The 21514-nt window shown below is 39.3% G+C and overlaps 1 protein-coding gene across 1 annotated transcript in view; it reads right to left on the bottom strand.

Annotated features, from left to right (window-relative positions):
• Window positions 1-4639: 4639 nt before the first annotated feature.
• LOC139366363 (relaxin receptor 1-like) overlaps window positions 4640-21514 on the bottom strand; it is a 104197-nt gene continuing 87322 nt past the window's right edge. Inside the window, exons 15-18 of the mRNA XM_071103754.1 lie at window positions 17877-18106; window positions 15460-15870; window positions 6367-6585; window positions 4640-4965 (exon numbers count right to left, since the gene is read on the bottom strand). Coding sequence (XP_070959855.1) covers window positions 4640-4965; window positions 6367-6585; window positions 15460-15870; window positions 17877-18106 — 1186 coding nt within the window. The remainder of the gene's footprint in view (window positions 4966-6366; window positions 6586-15459; window positions 15871-17876; window positions 18107-21514) is intronic.

Here is a 21514-nt window from a genome sequence, read left to right as displayed (position 1 = left end):
GTTCTGGCACGTTCACGTGAGTGAAAAGAGGCGGTACCTGCGTAAATGTAGATCTCACACTGACTGGATTGACTCAGAGACATGTACACTGTAAGTAATATCCGTTTCATAATCAAATCAAATTGTATTAGCCACATGCACCGAATACAACAGGTGTCGACCTTACAGTGAAATGCTTACTTACAAGCCCCTAACTAACAGTGCAGTTTCAAAAATTACTCATAAGAATAAGAGATAAAAATAACAAGTAATTAAAAAAAAAATATATATATATATATATATATATACAGGGGGGTGCCAGTACAGAGTCAATGTGCGGGGGCACTGGCTAGTTGAGGTAGTATCTTCATGTAGGTAGAGTTAATTAAAGTTACTATGTATAGATGACAACAGAGAGTGGCAGTGGTGTGGGGAGGGGGGGGGGGGACAATGTGAATAGTCTGAGTGGCCATTTGACTAGATGTTCAGGAGTCTTATGGCTTGGGGGAAGAAGCTGTTTATAGAAGCCTCTTGGACCTAGACTTGGCGCTCCGGTACCGCTTTCCATGTAGTAGCAGAGAGAACAGTCTATGACTAGGATGGCTGGAGTCTTTGACAATTTTTAAGGCCTTCCTCTGACACCGCCTGGTATAGAGGTCCTGGATTGCAGGAATCTTGGCCCCAGTGATGTACTGGGCCGTTCGCACTACCCTCTGTAGTGCCTTGCGTTCGGAGCCCAAACAGTTGCCATACCAGGCAGCTCTCGATGGTGCAGCTGTAGAACCTTTTGTGGATCTGAGAACCCTTGCCAAATCTTTTCAGTCTCCTGAGGGGGAATAGGTTTTGTCGTGCCTGCATCACGACTGTCATAGTGTGCTTGGACCATGTTATTTTGTTGGTGATCTTGAAGCTTGAAGCTCTCAACCTGCTCCATTGCAGCACTGTTTATGAGAATGGGGGCATGCTCGGTCCTCTTTTTCCTGTAGTCCTTAATCATCTCCTTTGTCAAGATCACTTTGAGGGAGAGGTTGTTGTCCTGGCACCACACAGACAGGTCTCTGACTTCCTCACTATAGGCTGTCTCGTTGTTGTCGGTGATCAGGCCTACCACTGTTGTGTCATCTGCAAATGTAATGCAAGTTTCTTTGTTTTTACTCTTCTAGAAGCCAAATAGGATAAAATAACAATACATCTGTAAAATATTAAAATGATCAAGTTACATCTAGAAAGCAAACAAATCATGCATATATGTTTTTATTTCCAAGGTTGATGCTGTGCAAATCTTAAAAACATCTTATGTAAACAACAGTGTCTTGAAACCACCACCAGGGTCAAATGCACGAGACACATAACTCTCCACTAAAAACACATTCAGTAGTAGTGACATAATGTAGGCTACAAAGCCAGCGCTCACTTCCAAACTATAGATTACATCACTTTTGCAGTTCTCCTTGTCCTTCCATTATTGAAGTCTGAGCACATATGGGTTTATCATATGAAAGCAAGTTTCAATTCAGCAGATAAGCCTTTGTAAATATTTTGGTGACCATGTCATTCAGTTCATGAAAAATAGCAAGAATCAAACAATATATCCACAAAATAATATCCACAAAATCATTGAATATAAAATATTTTAAGACCAATCAAAACTTTTTGGCTCTTGATTTTATTAAATACGATTACAACAAATAAAATAACAAATGATAACACACATATTGTAATGTGTGGGAGTGACTGAGTGCAAATAATGTTATGATTACTTCCTTACAAAGGAATGGCACATTACCACTGTTATCAGCAACTGTAAATTGAGACCTTTGAACAAACATTCTATCATGCCTTTAAGAAAATGCCTCCTGCGGTCATCAAATCAAAATAAAATAAAATTTTATTTGTCATATACACATATTTAGCAGATGCCATTGCATCTGTTGTTCCTAACTCCAACAGCGCAGTAGTGTCTAATAATTCACAACAATACACACAAATCTAAAAGTAAAATAATGGATTTAAGAAATATACAAATATTAGGACGAGCAATGTCGGAGTAGCATCGACTAGAATACAATAGAATACACTATATACATATGAAATGAGTAAAACGGTATGTAAACATTATTAAAGTGACTAGTGTTCCATTATTAAAGTGACCAGTGATTCCATGTCTACGTACATAGAGCAGCAGCCTCTAAGGTGCAGAGTTGAGTAACTGGGTGGTAGCCAGCTAATGATGGCTATTTAGCAGTCTGATGGCCTTGAGAGAGAAGCTGTTTTTCAGTCTCTCGGTCCCAGCATTGATGCACCTGTACTGTCCTCGCCTTCTGGATGATAGCTGGCCATCAAAGATGGACGCAAACCCAAGATTGACTGCTCTTGAAACATGACATACTTTATCTTTGTGTTGCAATAGCAAATGCCATGAACAAGTCACCTCTGCTGTCTGCATAGCCTGCCTGTACATTAAATAAACAACATGAATCTGTCAGCAGTTCACTGCTCCTCTCAGAGATGATGTCATAATTATTTCAAAGACAAAATGAAAACCATTCAAACATACAGTACCAGTCAAAGGTTTGGACACACCTACTCACTTAAAATCAGATACCACCTGGTGCTTCTCCCCTGACAAATAGATGTCTGATTCAGTAGCATCAGTTGCCCTCTTTGTGAAGAAGCAAACATGAGTCACTGAGCCACTTTGTATCATGGACCATTACAGTAGTGAATTCCTGTGCAGCTTGTTGCTTGCTCTTTGCATGCACATACAGTACCAGTCAAAGGTTTGGACACACCTACTCATTCAAGGGTTTTTCTTTATTTTTACTATTTTCTACTTTGCAGAATAATAGTGAAGATATCGGAAATATGAAATAACACATATGGAACCATGTAGTAATGAAAAAAGTGTTAAACAAATCAAAATATACTTTATATTACAGTAGCCACCCTTTGCCTTGATGACAGCTTTGCATACTCTAGGTATTCTCTCAACTAGCTTCACCTGGAATGATTTTCCAACAGTCTTGAAGGAGTTCCCACATATGCTGAGCACTTGTTGGCTGCTTTTCCTTCACTCTGCGGTCCGACTCATCCCAAACCGTCTCCATTTGGTTGAGATCGGGGGGTTGTGGAGGCCAGGTCATCTGATGCCGCACTCCATCACTCTCCTTCTTGGTCAAATAGCCCTTATACAGCCTGGAGGAATTAGGTCATTGTCCTGTTGAAAAACAAATTATAGTCTCACTAAGCACAACCCAGATGGGATGGCATAAGTGTTCCTTGAATTCTAAATAAATCACTGACAGTGTCACCAGCAAAGCACCCCCACACCTCCATGCTTCAAGGTGGGAACTACACATGCGGAGATTATCCGTTAACCTATGCTGCGTCTCAAAAAGACAGCGTTTGGAACCAAAAATCTCAAATTTGGACTCATCAGACCAAAGGACAGATTTCCACCAGTCTAATGTCCATTGCTCATGTTTCTTGGCCCAAGCAAGTGTCTTCTTATTGGTGTCCTTTTGTAGTGGTTTCTTTGCAGCAATTTGATCATGAAGGCCTGATTCATGCAGTATCCTCTGAATAGTTGATGTTGAGATGTGTTACTTGAACTCCGTGAGGAATATATTTGGGATGCAATTTCTAAGGCTGGTAACTCTAATGAACTTATCCTCTGCAGCAGTAGTAACTCTGGGTCTTCATTTCCTGTGGCAGTCCTCATGAGAACCAGTTTCATCATAGCGCTTTATGGTTTTTGTGACAGCATTTGAACTTTCAAAGTTTTCCAGATTGACTGACCTTCATGTCTTAAAGTGATGGACTGTCATTTCTCTTTGCTTATTTGAGCTGTTCTTGCCCTAATATGGACTTAACCCTATCTGTTAAAAGACCATCTTCTGTTTACCACCCCTGCCTTGTCACAACAACTGATTGGCTCAAACGCATTAAGAAAGAAATTAACAAGGAACACCTGTTAATTGAAATGTTTTCCAGGTGACTACCTCATGAAGATGGTCCAGAGAATGCCAAGAGTGTGAAAAGCTGTCATCAAGGCAAAGGGTGGTTACTTTGAAGAATTTAAAATGTATTTTGATTTGTTTAACACTTTTTGGTTACTACATGATTCCATTTGTGTTATTTCATAGTTGTGATGTCGTCACTATTATTCTACAATGTAGAACATAGTAGAAATAAAGAAAAAACCTGGAATGAGTAGGTGCGTCCAAACTTTTGACTGGTGCTATACATGACAAAACATCGCATTCCAGAACAGAGAATGGCAGTGATTGATTTATTATATACAATACTCTGTACATGAAGAGTGATGGACTTTACAGAAATGGATGCTTATGGGAATGATTGATGTTTTTTCTTATAACCATAAATCATAGAAGTGTGTCAATAATCACATGGAACTGAAAGCATGAACAAAGTCAAGGTCTAATCCTCAACAGAATAGAACGGTACATAGTCCAAAGTGTACCAATGAGCTCCTTTGATGTCTGTATAAATCACAGAGGAAAAATTTGATAAACTCTACAACAATCAACATGCTGTAAACATACCATTGCACATGAAACATCGGCATAAAAAAAAAAGACCTGTGTGGGAGTCAAGCCGCTCCTCCCTCTGCTGGGCAAATTGTTAAACCTGAAGGGCATTATTTGGGGTTTGTACTTTCCACAGGCAGTGGCTGAGACGTGCCTGATGTGCACGATATTGTGCAGGACATTTCCAAGGGATGTGTCAGGTTGTCGCCGGGCGAAGTCAGAGTCTGGCTGTTCTCTTGGAGTGGCCACATCTCCTGCAACGTCAATGAGGGGTGGTGGGCTGGGTGGCTGCTCATTAGTGGTCTCCTCTGCCTGTAGTTGGCCCACACCTGGAGGATGGTCTCTTTGAATGGCCGTGTGGTCAAGGTGTACAGGATGGGGTTGAGGGCACTGTTGATGGGCAGGATGAAGATCACCACCCAGGAGCTGATGGTTCCTATTTGGGAAGAAGATTACATTATTATCCATTTAATAATACATGAGCAACGGAAATGGATATTCTGCAATCACATTCTGCTCGGTAGACATACACAGAGCCTACATTCAGTCACGGATGGTAGAAAATGTGCCAAACTAAACTAGCCAGTCTGGCCAAATTTCACAAGGCACACATTTTTTACCTGAAAGTTACCCAGGCTAGTTGAAATTATGTTTTACAAGCCATGCTGGCTTGTGCCCTAAATCCTTGAGTTCCATTAATGTGTATAAAGTTCATGCATGGGAAGTAGGGTGAGGTGTGGTGGGGTTAAAGAGAAGAGAATGATGGTTCGAGGATGTTCTGTGATGCTGGTCCCATTTGTAAACATGCTTTTAGTACAACCACATATTTACATTTAGAGTACCCATCAGTCTGGAAGTGTGCTATTCAATTTACAACCAGAAAATAGGATTAATTATGGAACTAATCTGAATGATGTAATGTTACAAACTCCCTGCTGGAGACTCACAGCAAACCATCTCAGAGTCCTCTGAGACACAAACACTTACTTTCTAACCTTTGCAGTAGGCACCCCTCCCCACTGGAACCTAGCAGGCCAGGCTATGGTTTATAATGTCATAAACTGTCCTTTCACACCTAGGGCCTTGGCCACTGATTGGTTGACAGGGCAGTTGCTAGGGCAGTTGCTAGGGGGCCACACATCTGCTCCTCTTTCTGACTCTCCAGGTCACACACTTTTCAGTCTCTTTCAAGCCGTCACAGAGAAGGCAGCAAGTTCATCTCTGTCCTGCACAACAACTGGACTCGTTCATATCTCTGGACATGAGGCATACCTCAGGGCATGTGGGATTGCGTGCGTGTTTAAAGTTGTGTATTTGTGTATATTACTGCTAGTTGTTCAGCACTATATCAGCTTATATTTCTATAGTCCTTTATAATTTATTACTGCTTTATACTTTAAGATTCTGTATCTGTGCATTCTTGCCCTGGTGTGTTCATTCGGTATGTGTATATTCATTGCCTCTGTTTCTCCTATTACAGAACCACTACCATTCCACTACCTTTCTACATGTCCATTTCATTCCTGTGTGTGTCAATAAAGTAGCCGTGTGTGTAACTCTGAGGTTGCCTTTTTCCCCTCTGACAGGGGTAGGTGCTAGCAGGTCACAGATGGTCCCAAATGGAAAGTTGCTCTCTTTCATGCAAGTATAATATCTGTAAAAGAGACCAATTGAAATACTTATCTTTGATGTAAGATGGCACTGCACAGTAGCCTACATATTGTATGTTTTATAGCCTACAAATTTACCTTGTCTGTTTGATACAATGTTAGGGTTTCCAAATAAAATGTTTGAAATGATAAAAGTAGTCAGATTATGACAGTACTGAAACTCCTACCTGGAATCTCCACCTGCAACAGCGATAGAATCTTGAGGACAAAGATGGGTATCCAGCAAAGGGAGTCTGTGATGACGATGGAAAAGAACCTCTTGGCTATGGTCACCTCGTTCTTGATATGGTTACTATATTTAGTCGTCTGTGTCCCTGTCCTCTGGATGTTGTAGAACATACTCCCATAAGACAATACGATTATAAGGAACGCTACCAGGTTCAGGCCTGTAGAGGAAATAACATTCATTGTGAGCTCCTTGTACTCATACAAAGTAAAATTCTTAAAATACTTAAACTTTCAGAACAATTCAAACAATTACAGTTAGCAGATAATTAAAAAATACAAACAATATTTACCTGGCTTAAAGAGAAGGAATATACTATATATTGTTTACAGGAAACTCATTCAACAATTTTAGAGGAAGTTGTGTGAAAAAAGGACTGGGTGGGGTTGAAATACTTCTCCCGTGGGCAAAGAAAAACTAAAAAGGGTTGATGATATTAATTAAGTCATTTTGATCTGAATGTAGAAATTGTCCAAACAGATCTGCAAGGTAGATGGACGATTTTAAATATGTTATTGGACCATAAACAGATATGGCTCATTAATCTTTACGGAACAAATAATGATCCACGTGTCTTTGAAAATATATATAATAAATGATCAACCCTACAAGCAATACAATACTATTATTATGTTGGGAGATTATAATACCTCTAAGGAAATCACACTACAAACTATCACCTTCATGGAAATCCCAAATGTCATGTATATATTGGACGTAGTGGATATATGGACCTATATCCTGACCTAGTGAGATATACAAAGCCAAAGCTCAATCAAGCTAGTGGTCCTGACTACTTTTCTTGTGTCATTCTTGTTGGCACCAAACATTTTAAAAGTGTTGATAGCGGACAGAATGCGGTTGGAACGTCAGATAATTGGCATATACATTACTCTTAGTGAATTTTCACAGGGGTGAGGATATTGGAAACTTAATCAAAGCCTATTGGATGATAACTTGTATTTAACTATGACAGAGGAATTTTAACTGAATTTCTGACATAACATAGGTACAGAAGATCCCATTATTGTATGGGACACTTTTAAATGTGCCTTTAGAGGCCACACAATTCAGTACTCATCTATAAAACAAAAGCAATTTAGGTTAAAAAAAAAGGAGTCAAGTTTAACAAATGATGTAGAAGGTCTAACAGAACAGATACAGTCAATAGCAATACAAACTACCATAAAGGCTCAGAATAAGTCAGAGGAAAAACTAAAATAAATGGAGGAACTAATTCAAGGTGAAGTGTAATGTATTATAAAAATCAAGCACACTGGATGGAATATGGGGAAAAAGGCAGCAACTTAAAAAAATAAGAAAATCAACATAGAAATGCTAACAAAAATAATTCTGAAACTTGTTACAAATGATGGAGTCACCAAATTATATTTTGAAAGAGGAAACAAAGTCCTTTAGCATATGTTTTCATTTCAGTCTCCTCCATCTCCTCTAACCGAAGCAAACTGTATGGATTTTTAAAATTAACAGCTGTACAGAAAGACTCATGTGAAGGCAAAAAGTCCGGGAAAACTCCAGGGCTGGATGGCATACCAGTTAAGGTATACCAAACGTTCTTTTTTATATACTCAGAGAACTGTTATTAGCATGTTTTAACCACTCCTATGTGAATGGTAGATAATCAGACCTTCTTGTTGAGTGTCCGATATCATTATTACGGAATAGGATACAAGTGGTAAATATAAACATGCTGTACATTTAAAAATATTGGAGGCCCCTTACACTGTTGTGATGCAAGAATATATAGCACAAGAATTAAAGTATTGTCAGATATTATTCATTCTAATCAGACAGGTTTTTTACATGGACGATGCATTGGAGATAATATAAGACAAATACTGGACAATAGAATAGTATGAAAAATCTGGGAAACAAGGCCTGCTATTCATAGCTGACTTTGAAGAGGCTTTTGATAAAGTACGACTGGAGTTTATATATAAATGCCTGGAACTTTTATTTAATAAAGGTTAAATAAAAACAATTCAGAATTTATTTTAAAATGGGTGATGTAGAGTAGTCCTAGGTAACCCTAGGTATAAAATAGAAAGTATTGACTACTTCTTAGAAAGTTTTAAACTGTCAAGAGGAGTAAAACAAGGTTGTCCACTATCAGCATATCTATTTATTATGGCCATCGAAATGTTAGCTATTAAAATCAAGATCCAACAATACAGCCGGGTGCATGCATGCTGACACAGTCGCCAGGTGTTTCCTCCGACACATTGGTGTGGCTAGCTTCCGGCTTAAGCAGGCATTGTGTCAAGAAACAATGCGGCTTGGTTGGGTCGTGTTTCGGAGGACGCACGGCTCTCAACCGTCGACTCTCCCGAGACAAGACTAACTACCAATTGGATACGACAAAATCGGAGAGAAAAATAGGTGCTTTTTTTATATTATTATTTTTTAAAATTAAAACATAGGTGTCATTGTACACTGATGATTCATGTTCTTTTAAATACACAATTTGGATCCCTCCAGCCTCAGAGAATCTAGATACTTCTTCTAACCTCCCTGGAGGTTACAACCAAATTATGATAAAATGTACTATATTACATTTTTGATCACTAAAAAAATGCAACTTTTACATTACCGTGTAGTTGTCAGAAAGCGAGTGTAGCTGGTGCATGAAGTCAGGTGCAGGAGAGCAGAATGAGTGAGCAACGTACTTTGCTCAGAAAATAGCGGCACAAGGTAAAGCAATACACTTGACCAATAACCAACGGTAAATATTACGCATGGGTGAACACAGCACCCGTCGAAAAACCAGCCATCATAAACCGAACTGAACATAAAAATAATCACGCACAACAAACATGAGGGAAACAGAGGGTTAAATACCTGAACATGTAATTGGATAATGACAACCAGGTGTGTAGAAAATAGATACAAAACCAATGGAAAATGAAAGATGGATCAGCGATGGCTAGAAGACCGTTGACGTCGACCGCCGAACGCCGCCCGAACAAGGAGAGGGACCGACCTCGGAGGTAGTCGTGACAGTAGTTTACCAATAAAATGGTCTGATGTTGATGTGGACATACTCGGTATACATATCCCGAAAGAAGTAAATGATCTCACTCGAATAAATGTTTATAGAAAGTTAGCAAAAAATCGATAAGAACTTGCTACCATGGAAAGGAAAATACCTGTCTATTTGTGGAAAAATCACCCTGATTAACTCTTTAGTCATATCCCAGTTTACCTATTTGCTTATGGTCTTGCCTACACATAGCGAACAGTTATTTAAATTATATCAGACAAACAATATTCCATTTTATTAGGAACTGCAAGCCAGACAAAATTAAACGGGCCTATTTATGTAATGAATATGAATTTGTGGGGTAAGAAATTATTAAATATTAAAGCATTAGACGTCTCACTAAAGGCTTCAGTCATACAAAAGTTATACTTAAATCCGAACTGGTTCTCATGCAAATTAATAACCTCGCACTTTCAGTTATTTCAAAAGCAAATAATCTCCCAAATATCGCAATTTTTAAAACACGCCATAGAAAGTTGGTTGCAATTTCAATTTCATCCACCAGAAAAAAAAACAGCACAAATAATACAACAAATATTGTGGTTAAACTCAAATATACTAATAGTTACATAAACATAATTTTGGGATTCAATAAAAATGTATAATCTTTGTAAATGCATGGAGTTATGTCATATGGAAATGTCTGCTCTACCCGAAATTACAACCAACTAATTACAGCAAAAAATGGAAGAGGAAAGTCGAAGGGGAAAAATAGGGAACTGGTCTGTCAGCCCTGCATTAAAGATAATAATTGGTTAAAGAAAATTATGAAAAATAAAAAAGTATACCAGTTTCATTTAATCACCAAAAATGAACAGCTGTGCCATGTAGATTGTAAAATAGTTGGAAAGAGACTTGAGGTACGGATTCCATGGCACATGGTTTATGAACTGATACGCAAAACGACGCCAGATTCAAAACTTTAATTATTACACAAAAATCTTGCAACCAATAAAATGTTATATATATACGGGCGATACAACCTTCCCAGCTCTGCAGATTTTGCTGCAAAGAGACAGAATCATTAGATCATTTGTTTTGGTACTGTCCATATGTAGCTTGTTTTTGGTCACAGGTCCAGGAATGGCTGAAGAATTGCAACATTTACCTGGAGGTAACTCTGCAGAGGGCACTACTGGGTGATCTGAAAGTCATAGTCAATCGATCAATAATATAATAAATACTTTCAGGAATTTTTTTTTTTTTAATTTACAATCTGTAGAAATTATGAGAATAGAAAGGTTCAGTACTTTTGTGAAACATCACAGCACAAGAGATAAATGGGAGGGGTTGAATGAAGGATGGGAAAAATAACAACTAATAACAACAAGATAACTAATGTAAAACATACTGTGTCCGTAAAACGGATATAGGTTCAGAACTTTTGTGAAATAAATAGATGGGAGAGGTTGAGGTTAGAGGAAGGACAGGAGTAAAAATAAACAAAATAGAACAACTGTAAAATAGACTGTCCATAAAATGTATATAGTATATCAGTTGGAAGAAGAAGCCAAAGCGTTTTTGTTCACTAGTTTACTACATTTATGGGAGGGGTGGTAGGGTTAGAAAGTAATAAAGAACAATATATTTAAAAAAAAATGATGTGTATATATATAGTTGAAGTTGGAAGTTTACATATGCCTTAGCCAATTTGAACTCAGTTTTTCACAATTCCTGACATTCAATACTTGTAAAAAAAAAAAAAGGATCACCACTTTATTTTAAGAATGTGAAATGTCAGAATAATAGTAGAGAGAATGATTTATTTCAGCTTTTTTCTTTTCCATCACATTCCCAGAGGGTCAGAAGTTTACATACACTCAATTAGTATTTGGTAGCATTGCCTTTAAATTGTTTAACTTGGGACAAACATTTTGGGTAGCCTTCCACAAGCTTCCCACAATAAGTTAGGTGAATTTTCCTTAAGCTATTTTGCCACAACTTTGGAAGTATGCTTGGGTTCATTGTCCATTTGGAAGACCTATTTGTGACCAAGCTTTAACTTCCTGACTGATGTCTTGAGATGTTGCTTCAATATATCCACATAATTTTCCTCCCTCATGATGCCATCTATTTTTTGTAGTGCACCAGTCCCTCCTGCAGCAAAGCACCCCCACAACACGATGCTGCCACCCCCGTGCTTCACGGTTGGGATGGTGTTCTTCGGCTTGCAAGCCTCCCCCTTTTTCCTCCAAACATAACGATGGTCATTACGGCCAAACAGTTCTATTTTTGTTTCATCAGACAAGAGAGTACTTTCCAAAAAGTACGATCTTTGTCCCCATATGCAGTTGTAAACCGTAGTCTAGCTTTTTTTATTACAGTTTTGGAGCAGTGGCTTCTTCCTTGCTGAGAGCATTTTAGATTATGTCGATATAGGACTCGTTTTACTGTGGATATAGATACTTTTGTACCTGTTTCCTCCAGCATCTTCACAAGGTCCTTTGCTGTTGTTCTGGGACTGATTTGCACTTTTAGCACCAAAGTACGTTCATCTCTAGGAGACAGAACACGTCTCCTTCCTGAGTGGTATGACGGCTGCGTGGTCCCATGGTGTTTATATTTGCATACTATTGTTTGTACAGATGAACATGGTACCTTCAGGCATTTGGAAATTGCTCCCAAGGATGAACCAGACTTGTGGAGGTCTACAATTTGTTTTCTGAGGTCTTGGCTGATTCCTTTTTATTTTTATGTCAAGCAAAGAGGCACTGAGCTTGAAGGTTGGCCTTGAAATGCATCGACAGGTACACCTCCAATTGACTCAAATGATGTCATTTAGCCTATCAGAAGCTTCTAAAGTCATGACATCATTTTCTGGAATTTTCAATGCTGATTTAAGGCACATTCGACTTAGTGTATGTAAACTTCTGATCCACTGGAATTGTGATACAGTGAGTTATAAGTTAAATAATCTTTCTGTAAACAGTTGTTGGAAAATGTATTTATGTCATGCGCAAAGTAGATGTCCTAACCGACTTGCCAAAACCATAGTTTGTTAACAAGAAATGTGTGGAAATGGTTGAAAAACATGTATGTATGTATGTATGTATGTAGGTATGTATGTATGTACGTACATATGTATGTGTATATATGTGTATGTATGTACAGTCGTGGCCAAAAGTTTTGAGAATGGCACAAATAATAATTTTCACAAAGTCTGCTGCCTCAGTTTGTATGATGGCAATTTGAATATACTCCAGAATGCTATGAAGAGTGATCAGATGAATTGCAATTAATTGCAAAGTCCCTCTTTGCCTTGCAAATGAACTGAATCCCCCCCAAAACATTTCCACTGCATTTCAGCCCTGCCAGAAAAGTACCAGCTGACATCATGTCAGTGATTCTCTCTTTAACACAGGTGTGAGTGTTGACGAGGACAAGGCTGGAGATCACTCTGTCATGGTGATTGAGTTCGAATAACAGACTGGAAGCTTCAAAAGGAGGGTGGTGCTTGGAATCATTGTTCTTCTATCAAACATGGTTACCTGCAAGGAAACACGTGCTGTCATCATTGCTTTGCACAAAAGGGCTTCACAGGCAAGGATATTGCTGCCAGTAAGATTGCACCTAAATCAACCATTTATCGGATCATCAAGAACTTCAAGGAGAGTTGTTGTGAAGACGGCTTCACGGCGCTCAAGAAAGTCCAGCAAGCGCCAGGACCGTCTCCTAAAGTTGATTCAGGATCGGGGCACCACCAGTACAGAGCTTGCTCAGGAATGGCAGCAGGCAGTTGTGAGTGCATCTGCACGCACAGTGAGGAGACTTTTGGAGGATGGCCTGGTGTCAAGAAGGGCAAACAAAGAAGCCACTTATCTCCTGGAAACACATCAGTGACAGACTGATATTCTGCAAAAGGTACAGGGATTGGACTGTTGAGGACTGGGGTAAAGTCATTTTCTCTGATGAATCCCCTGTTTGGGACATCCGTAAAAAAGCTTGTCCGGAGAAGACAAGGTGAGCGCTACCATCAGTCCTGTGTCATGCCAACAGTAAAGCATCCTGAGACCATTCATGTGTGGGGTTGCTTCTCAGCCAAGGGAGTGGGCTCACTCACAATTGTGCCTAAGAACACAGCCATGAATAAAGAATGGTACCAACACATCCTCCGAGAGCAACTTCTCCCAATCATCCAGGAAAAGTTTGGTGATGAACAATGCCTTTTCCAGCATGATGGAGCACCTTGCCATAAGGCAAACATGATAACTAAGTGGCTCGGGGAACAAAACATTGATATTTTGTGTCCATGGCCAGGAAACTCCCCAGACCATAATCCCATTGAAAACTCGTGGTCAATCCTCAAGAGGCGGGCGGACAAACAAAAACCCACAAATTCTGACAAACTCCAAGAATTGAGTATGCAAGAATAGGGCTGCCATCATGTTAATTGACAGCATGCCAGGGCGGATTGCGGAGGTCTTGAAAAAGAAGGGTCAACCCTGCAAATATTGACTCTTTGCATCAACTTCATGTAATTGTCAATAAAAAGCCTTTGACACTTATGAAATACTTTTAATTATACTTCAGTATTACATAGTTACATCTGACAAAAATATCTAAAGACACTGAAACAGCAAACTTTGTGGAAATTAATATTTGTGTCCAGTACAAGTCAAAAGTCAAAAGTTTGGACACACCTACTCATTCATGAATTATTCTATATTTTTACTATTTTCTACATTGTAGAATTTTAGCAAAGACATCAAAATGATGAAATAACACATATGGAATTACGTAGTAACCGAAAAAGTGTTAAACAAATCAAAATATTTTTTTATCTGATATTCTTCAAAGTATCCACCCTTTGCCCTGATAGTAATTCAAAATAGTAAAAATAAAGAAAAACCCTTGAATGAGTAGGTGTGTCACGCCCTTACCTTAGAGATCCTTATTATTCTCTATGCTTGGTTAGGTCAGGGTGTGACTCGGGTGGGAAAGTCTATGTTTTCGATTTCTTTGTTTTTGTTCCCAATCAGAGGCAGCTGTCTATCGTTGTCTCTGATTGGGGATCATATATAAGTTGTCATTTTCCTTTTGTGTTTTGTGGGATCTTGTTTTCTGTCTTGTGTCTGTGCCTGACAGAACTGTGAGCTTTCGTTTTCACTTTTGTTATTTTGTTTGAGGTTTAAAAAAAAATAAAAAAATAATTAATACTTTCCACGCTGCGCTTTGGTCCACTCCTTTCGACGAGAGCCGTTTCAGGAATGTTTATATTTGCAAAAAATATATATGGGGGATTGGAAGTGATGCAGACAATTACATCGGTGGATGCTACAATCTATCTGACATATTAAAGCTGATCTACCCCCTACATTTAAAAAATAAATAAATAAAACAATTATTACAGTTCGACACACATGGGACAAAGGCCTGTGTGACAACTTTCATGAGCCAAAATCAATTTGTTTTAGGGGCCCAATGTGGTACTGCCTTTGTAACAGATAACGAGATACATTATAGAAAAGCACATATATAGAAACCTTCAGTGATTATGGAAATATGTCTTCTGCTCTCAACCCCATGAGAGTATGTACCCCTCATTGAGAGGCTGAAAGCGCAACAGTACCACCCACAGTGCAGCAACCCTAGAGCAATTCGCTCAAGGGAACAATGGATGTAAACATGGTAGTTGGGATTCTTACAACAGAAATCTTCTTGTTGCCAGTTCATTTACCAGACTTGGGATTTGAACCAGGTAGCAACCCTCTGGCTACTAGCATGCCTCTTTAAGCTCTGGGCTAATAAGTGAGCCTCATGATTTTAAAATGGAAGCTACAATTAATAAGCAGCACTTGGAAATATATAGAAATAGGCCATCTTCCTGTCAGTGACATTGGAACAATGCTCATGTCAGAGTGACATTGGAACCATTCTAATTTCAAACTGAAATTGGAAATAGACAATACTAATTTCAGAATGACATTTACATTTTGACCTTGGCAGTGACATTAAGTTAGATAAGACACCCACCCAGGAAAATGACGATGGAGTACACCTGCGCCCCTGTCGTCTCGGGCTGCTCCGAGTGTAACGGAAAACACACGCCGTTGGTACCATAGAAGTTCCGGAATAATCCTTTGAAGACCAGGGGGAGGAAGGCGATGACGAAGCCAATAAACCAGATGCTGAGGAGAATGGAGACGGTGCGCCGGCGGCCCGGGGTTAGATACCGGAAGGGGTAGACGATACAGATGTACTTCTCCAGGGTGAGGTAGGTGAGCAGCAGGACGGAGACCTCAGTAGAGAGCATGGCGAGGGAGCCGATCACCTGACACTGGACGCTGTCCATCCAGGCCTGGGCGTGGCGGTTGTACTCGCCGCGGAACTTGAGATCATAGGCGCCGATCATGAAGAGGTAGACACCCATCAGGCCATCGGCACCTGGGTGGTGGAAGTGGGTTGCAACAGTAATTACTATGATCCAATTGAACTCAGTGTATGGATTGATACTGCTGGACTTTTTACAGTGAAACAGATTTCTTAGCGTCGTAGTTCGGTTACCTGTGCACTACCATTCAATCTATCTCCTTGATTAAAGGAACATCTCACTCCATAGTCAATCAATTCTACTGTCATTTGGGAGTCATAAAGTGCAGAAAAGAGTTACTGTAGAGTTACATCAATGCAAACTTCCGTAATTTAATGGGACAAGCTTTTAGTCACGGTAGTATGCCTTCAGAGCATCTACAAGTGGAATATAGGCACAGCTCAACTTCAAGACACTTCTGAGGTATGAATTTGATGGACAAATTGATTTCAGAGTGAATCTGTTCAGGATTAATAGCAGTGTCATGTACAAACTGATATGTTATAATCAGCAATGACAAACTTTTCTGGTAATATATTAACTTTATCGTACACAAACTTTGAAGTCTATTTGACTCTGCTGAGATGTCCCCTTTTTCAGTAAGCCATCCATTAACATAGAGATGAAATATTTGTGCAACAAAATCAAACAAACATTTTAATCGAACTGAAATTTCAGACGTAAATTAAATAATAATTTTGGTCCAAGATGAATTTATCTGGCTGGTGTTTGACTTTGGCCACGGTGATGCCAAAACAGACAACATATTTACTGCTCACACTTCCCCTCAGTAAATGACACTAGGCTCTGTCTATTACAACATTTTGTGACTCATTGTATAACATAGCGCTAGACCATGTAATTGCACATCCTTTGATATGAAAAGGTAGCAAATGTGCATGTCAAAAAGCATTTTTCTTCTGACACATTACAGTGTGAAGCATGGCGGATTTCTAAACCCATTCTGATCTTCACAGGGATAAGTCCTAAACATATACTGTCTATCTAGTTAAATTGAACAGAAAGGTGTGTCTTACAGTGCAGGGCACAGAGACAGGGGCAAGTCAGGTAATCTAGCTATCCCACTGACTTCCAAGGGACTAAGACATGAATATGTCTCTCATTCCCTGCATCACGGTATCTGTGACAAATCTAGTTTAATTGAGCAAAAATGTGGGCCTGGCATAAAGACATGAAATGTAGCTATGTAATGTTGACTCCCTCTGACTCCTAGGGTAGTACAACATTAACATACTATGTACTAATGGTTCAGTGGTGGTCACTGTGATTGTCAACAGTTCAATAAATAAATAAACCTGCATATTAAAGACCCCAATTCAATCGTTTGCGGATCAAGGAAACCTGCACTGAGGGTTCACTAAGAATGTTCACTCTGTATCTGTGATGTTCACATTTTAATCGACACCCCGTAAGTTATCCCTCTCTTGGACATTGTCCTTGGATATTGGAGCGAAACCTCACCTTCCCTTAGGATACAGAGTAAACATTCTAAATGAAATTGAAACCTCACCTTCCCTTATGATACAGAGTAAACATTCTAAATGAAATTGAAACCTCACCTTCCCTTATGATACAGAGTAAACATTCTGAATGAAGCTCAAACCTCACGTTCCCTTATGATACAGAGTAAACATTCTGAATGAAGCTGAAACCTTCCCTTACGATACAAAGTAAACATTTTGAATGAAGCTGAAACCTCACCTTCCCTTACGATACAAAGTAAACATTCTGAATGAAGCTGGAACCTCACCTTCCCTTATGATACAGAGTAAACATTCTGAATGAAGCTGAAACCTCACCTTCCCTTATGATACAGAGTAAACATTCTGAATGAAGCTGAAACTTCACCTTCCCTTATGATACAGAGTAAACATTCTGAATGAAGCTGAAACCTCACCTTCCCTTATGATACAGAGTAAACATTCTGAATGAAGCTGAAACCTCACCTTCCCTTACGATACAGAGTAAACATTCTGAATGAAGCTGCAGTAAGGTTTTCCTTTATCTGAAATCAATTGAATGGAGGCCTGAGTTGAAAGATATGAAAGCTGTTTCTTACAACACAAGGAGATTATACACATGGCATGGAGCTTATTCTCCGATCGGATGTAGGAGCGCATGCAGATGACAAAGATGTTGCCGAAGCACGTGGTGGCCGACACCACCCAGACGAAGACCCTCAGGACAATGTTGGCCAGGAGGTCCTCGAAGGAGGAGATACCGTCCGTGTTGGGCTTGCAGCTGCGCACATGAGGGGCGTACCCACAGTACTGGAACTTCTTAAAGTAACTAAACACAACAGGAGAGAAATCAATGAACAGGATGAAAGAGGGAGACTGTCCAAAAACAATCCCTAGCCCCTGAGCTCTACCCCCTAGCCTCTAGCCCCTAGTCTCTTACCCTAGCCTATAGCCTCTAGGCCACTCTCTAGCCCCTAGTCTTTAGCCTCAACCCCTAGCCTCTAGGCAGTTCATGATCTTTAATAAATTGACAGGTATAAGCAACATGGGAGTTATCTCTACTTTGAGCTTTAATATGCTAGGTGGCATTTCTGCCACATTACTGACAACCACACATGTAGAATCTTAATTTGAGACAGTTTGCTACAGCAGAAAAATTATCCTGCAGCAACAGGAAATGTGAATTATTATGTGGATTATTGGATATTTTTGAAAGGGTTGATACATTTTCCATAATGGAAAATCAAGACTGAAATGTCAAAGTGGAAATTATAAACTTCAGAAGCCTTTTTAAACCCGAAATGCACCACAAGTTTTACATTTCCTGCATTGCAGGTAAATTCTCATTTGACAGAGTGATTAAATTAAGATCCTACATCTGTAGCATGTCCTTTGTGATCTACACATGTGTAGAGTGTAGCGATTAGGGATGGTTTCAGGGCCCCTATCAGGATAGGGGATAGTGCCCATCCAAAGGTTGCACAGAAGTTGGCCAAAAAGGTATGTGACACAAAGTTGTGCTGCATATGGCAGGAGTATTTGGTTTTCAGTGAATCTCAGAATGGACCTGTATTTTGTGTTTTGGGATGACCTTACTCACAAGTATATACAGTGCCTTCAGAAAGTAATCACACCCCACAGTTGAGCTCATTCAGTTTAGCTGATTGGCTATTATTTTATACTTTTTTTTTATCAAGGGAGGCCAAATGCTCGTTGGCTTCCCTTGCATTCAATGCTACGGGTGGCAACAATGTCATACTGTTTTTGACCAGACAGCATCAGATAGATGGCCTACACATACAGAGACGGAGGGGCGCTGTTTCACTCACTCGGATGCTTTCTCCGGTGAGATACAATCAGCCTCTTGTAAAATGAAAGAAAATTGTGAAACACAAAGAGACAAAATATCATTATTATTTTATATGTTTTAAAAAATTGTACTTGGTAAATTTTTCCCTCTGCATCCACTGTTTGCCACATTATTTGCAGTATTACTTTAGTGCCTTGATGCAAACAGGATGCATGCTTTGGAAATATTTTTAGTCTGTACAGGCTTCCTTCTTTTCACTCTGTCAATTAGGTTAGTATTGTTGAGTAACTACAACGTTGTTGATCCATCCTCAGTTTTATCCTATCACAGGCATGAAACTCTGTAACTTTTTTAAAGTTACCATTGGCCTCATGTTTCCCTCCTCTCCAGCAACTGAGTTAGGAAGGACACCTGTATCTTTGTTGTGACTGTGTTTATTAATACACCATTCAAAGTGGAATTAATACATTTACCATGCTCATAGGAATATTTAATGTCTACTTTTTTTCAAATCCAATAGGTGCCCTTCTTTACGAGGCATTGGAAAACCTCCCTGGTCTTTGTGGTTGAATCTGTGTTTGAAATTCACTGCTCGACTGATGGACTTCACAGATAATTGTATGTGTGGTGTACAGAGATGAGGTAGTCATGTTAAACACTATTATTGCACACAGAGTGAGTCCATGAATCTTATTATGTGACTTGTTAAGCACATTTTTGAACTTAGTCTGAACTTAGTTAGGCTTGACATACAGTAACTAAGGGGTTGAATACATTTCAGCTTTCATTACATAAAAATTAATAATAATTTTAAATTCAGGCTGTATAATCAAAATCCTGAAAGTCAATGGGTGTGAATAATTTCTGAAAGCACTGTATGTGATGTAATGCACAGTTGGGATCATACAGTTGGGAGTGGACATTCAAGCTTCAGATAAGGGGCCAGATTGACTATGAAATGTTTGCAATAGAAAGTACGTATGGGAAAGTACAGTACCAGTCAAAAGTTTGGACACACTCATTCAAGGGGTTTTCTTTCTTTAATTTCTACATTGTAGAATAATAGTGAAAACATCAAAACTATTAAATAACACATATGGAATCATGTAACAACCAAAAATGTGTTAAACAAATCCAAAAATATTTGAGATTCTTCAAAGTAGCCACCCTTTGCCTTGATGACAACTTTGCACACTCTTGGCATTCTCCCAACCAGCTTCACCTGGAATGCTTTTCCAACAGTCTTGCAGGAGTTCCCACATATACTGAGCACTTGTTTGCTGTTTTTCCTTCACTCTTCACTCATCCCAAACCATCTCAATTGGGTTGAGGTTAGGTGATTATGGCGCCCAGGTCATCTGATGCAGCACTCTATCACTCTCCTTCCTGGTCAAATAGCCCTTACACAGCCTCGAGGTGGGTTGGGTCATTGTGCTGTTGAAAAATAAATGACAGTCCCACTAAGCGCAAACCAGATCGCTCCAGAATGCTGTGGTAGCCATGCTGGTTAAGTGTGCCTTGAATTGTAAATAAGTCACTGACGGTGTCACCAGCAAAGCACTCCCAAAACATTACACCTGCTCCTCCATGCTTCATGGTGGGAACCACACATGTGGAGATCATCCGTTCACCTACTCTGCATCTCACAAAGAAACACCGGTTGGAACCAAAAAAAATGCAAATTTGGACTCATCAGACCAAAGGACAGATTTCCACCAGTCTAATGTCCATTGCTCATGTTTATTGGCCCAGTCAAGTCTTCTTCTTATTGATGTCCTTTAGTCGTGGTTTATTTTCAGCAATTCAACCATAAAGGCCTGATTCACACAGTCTCCTCTGAACAGTTAATGTTGAGATGTGTCTTTTAATTGGACTCTGTGAAGCATTTATTTGGGTTGCAATCTGAGGCTGGTAACTCTAATTAACTTATATTCTGCAGCAGAGGTAACTCTGGGTCTTCCTTTCCCTTGGCGGTCCTCACGAGAGCCAGTTTCATCATAGCGCTTGATGTTTTTTGCGACTGCATTTGAAGAAACATTTAAAGTTCTTGACATTTTCCAGATTGACTGACCTTCATGTCTTAAAGTAATGGATGGACTGTCGTTTCTCTTTGCTTATTTGAGCTGTTCTTGCCATAATATGGACTTTTACCAAATAGAGCTATCTTCTGTATACTCCCCCTACCTTGTCACAACACAACTGATTGGCTCAAACGCATTAAGAAGGAAAGAAATTCCTTTAAATGAACTTTTAACAAAGCACACCTGTTAATTGAAATGCATTCCAGGTGCCTACCTCATGAAGTTGGTTGAGAGAATGCTAAGAGTGTGCAAGCTGTCATCAAGGCTAAGGGTGGCTACTTTGAAGAATCTAAAATCTAAAATAGATGTAGATTTGTTTAACACTTTTTTGGTTACTACATGCTTC

Source organism: Oncorhynchus clarkii, chromosome 14, assembly GCF_045791955.1.
Source record: "Oncorhynchus clarkii lewisi isolate Uvic-CL-2024 chromosome 14, UVic_Ocla_1.0, whole genome shotgun sequence".
NCBI lineage: Eukaryota > Metazoa > Chordata > Actinopteri > Salmoniformes > Salmonidae > Oncorhynchus > Oncorhynchus clarkii.
This window is presented reverse-complemented; position numbering and strand designations above follow the sequence as displayed.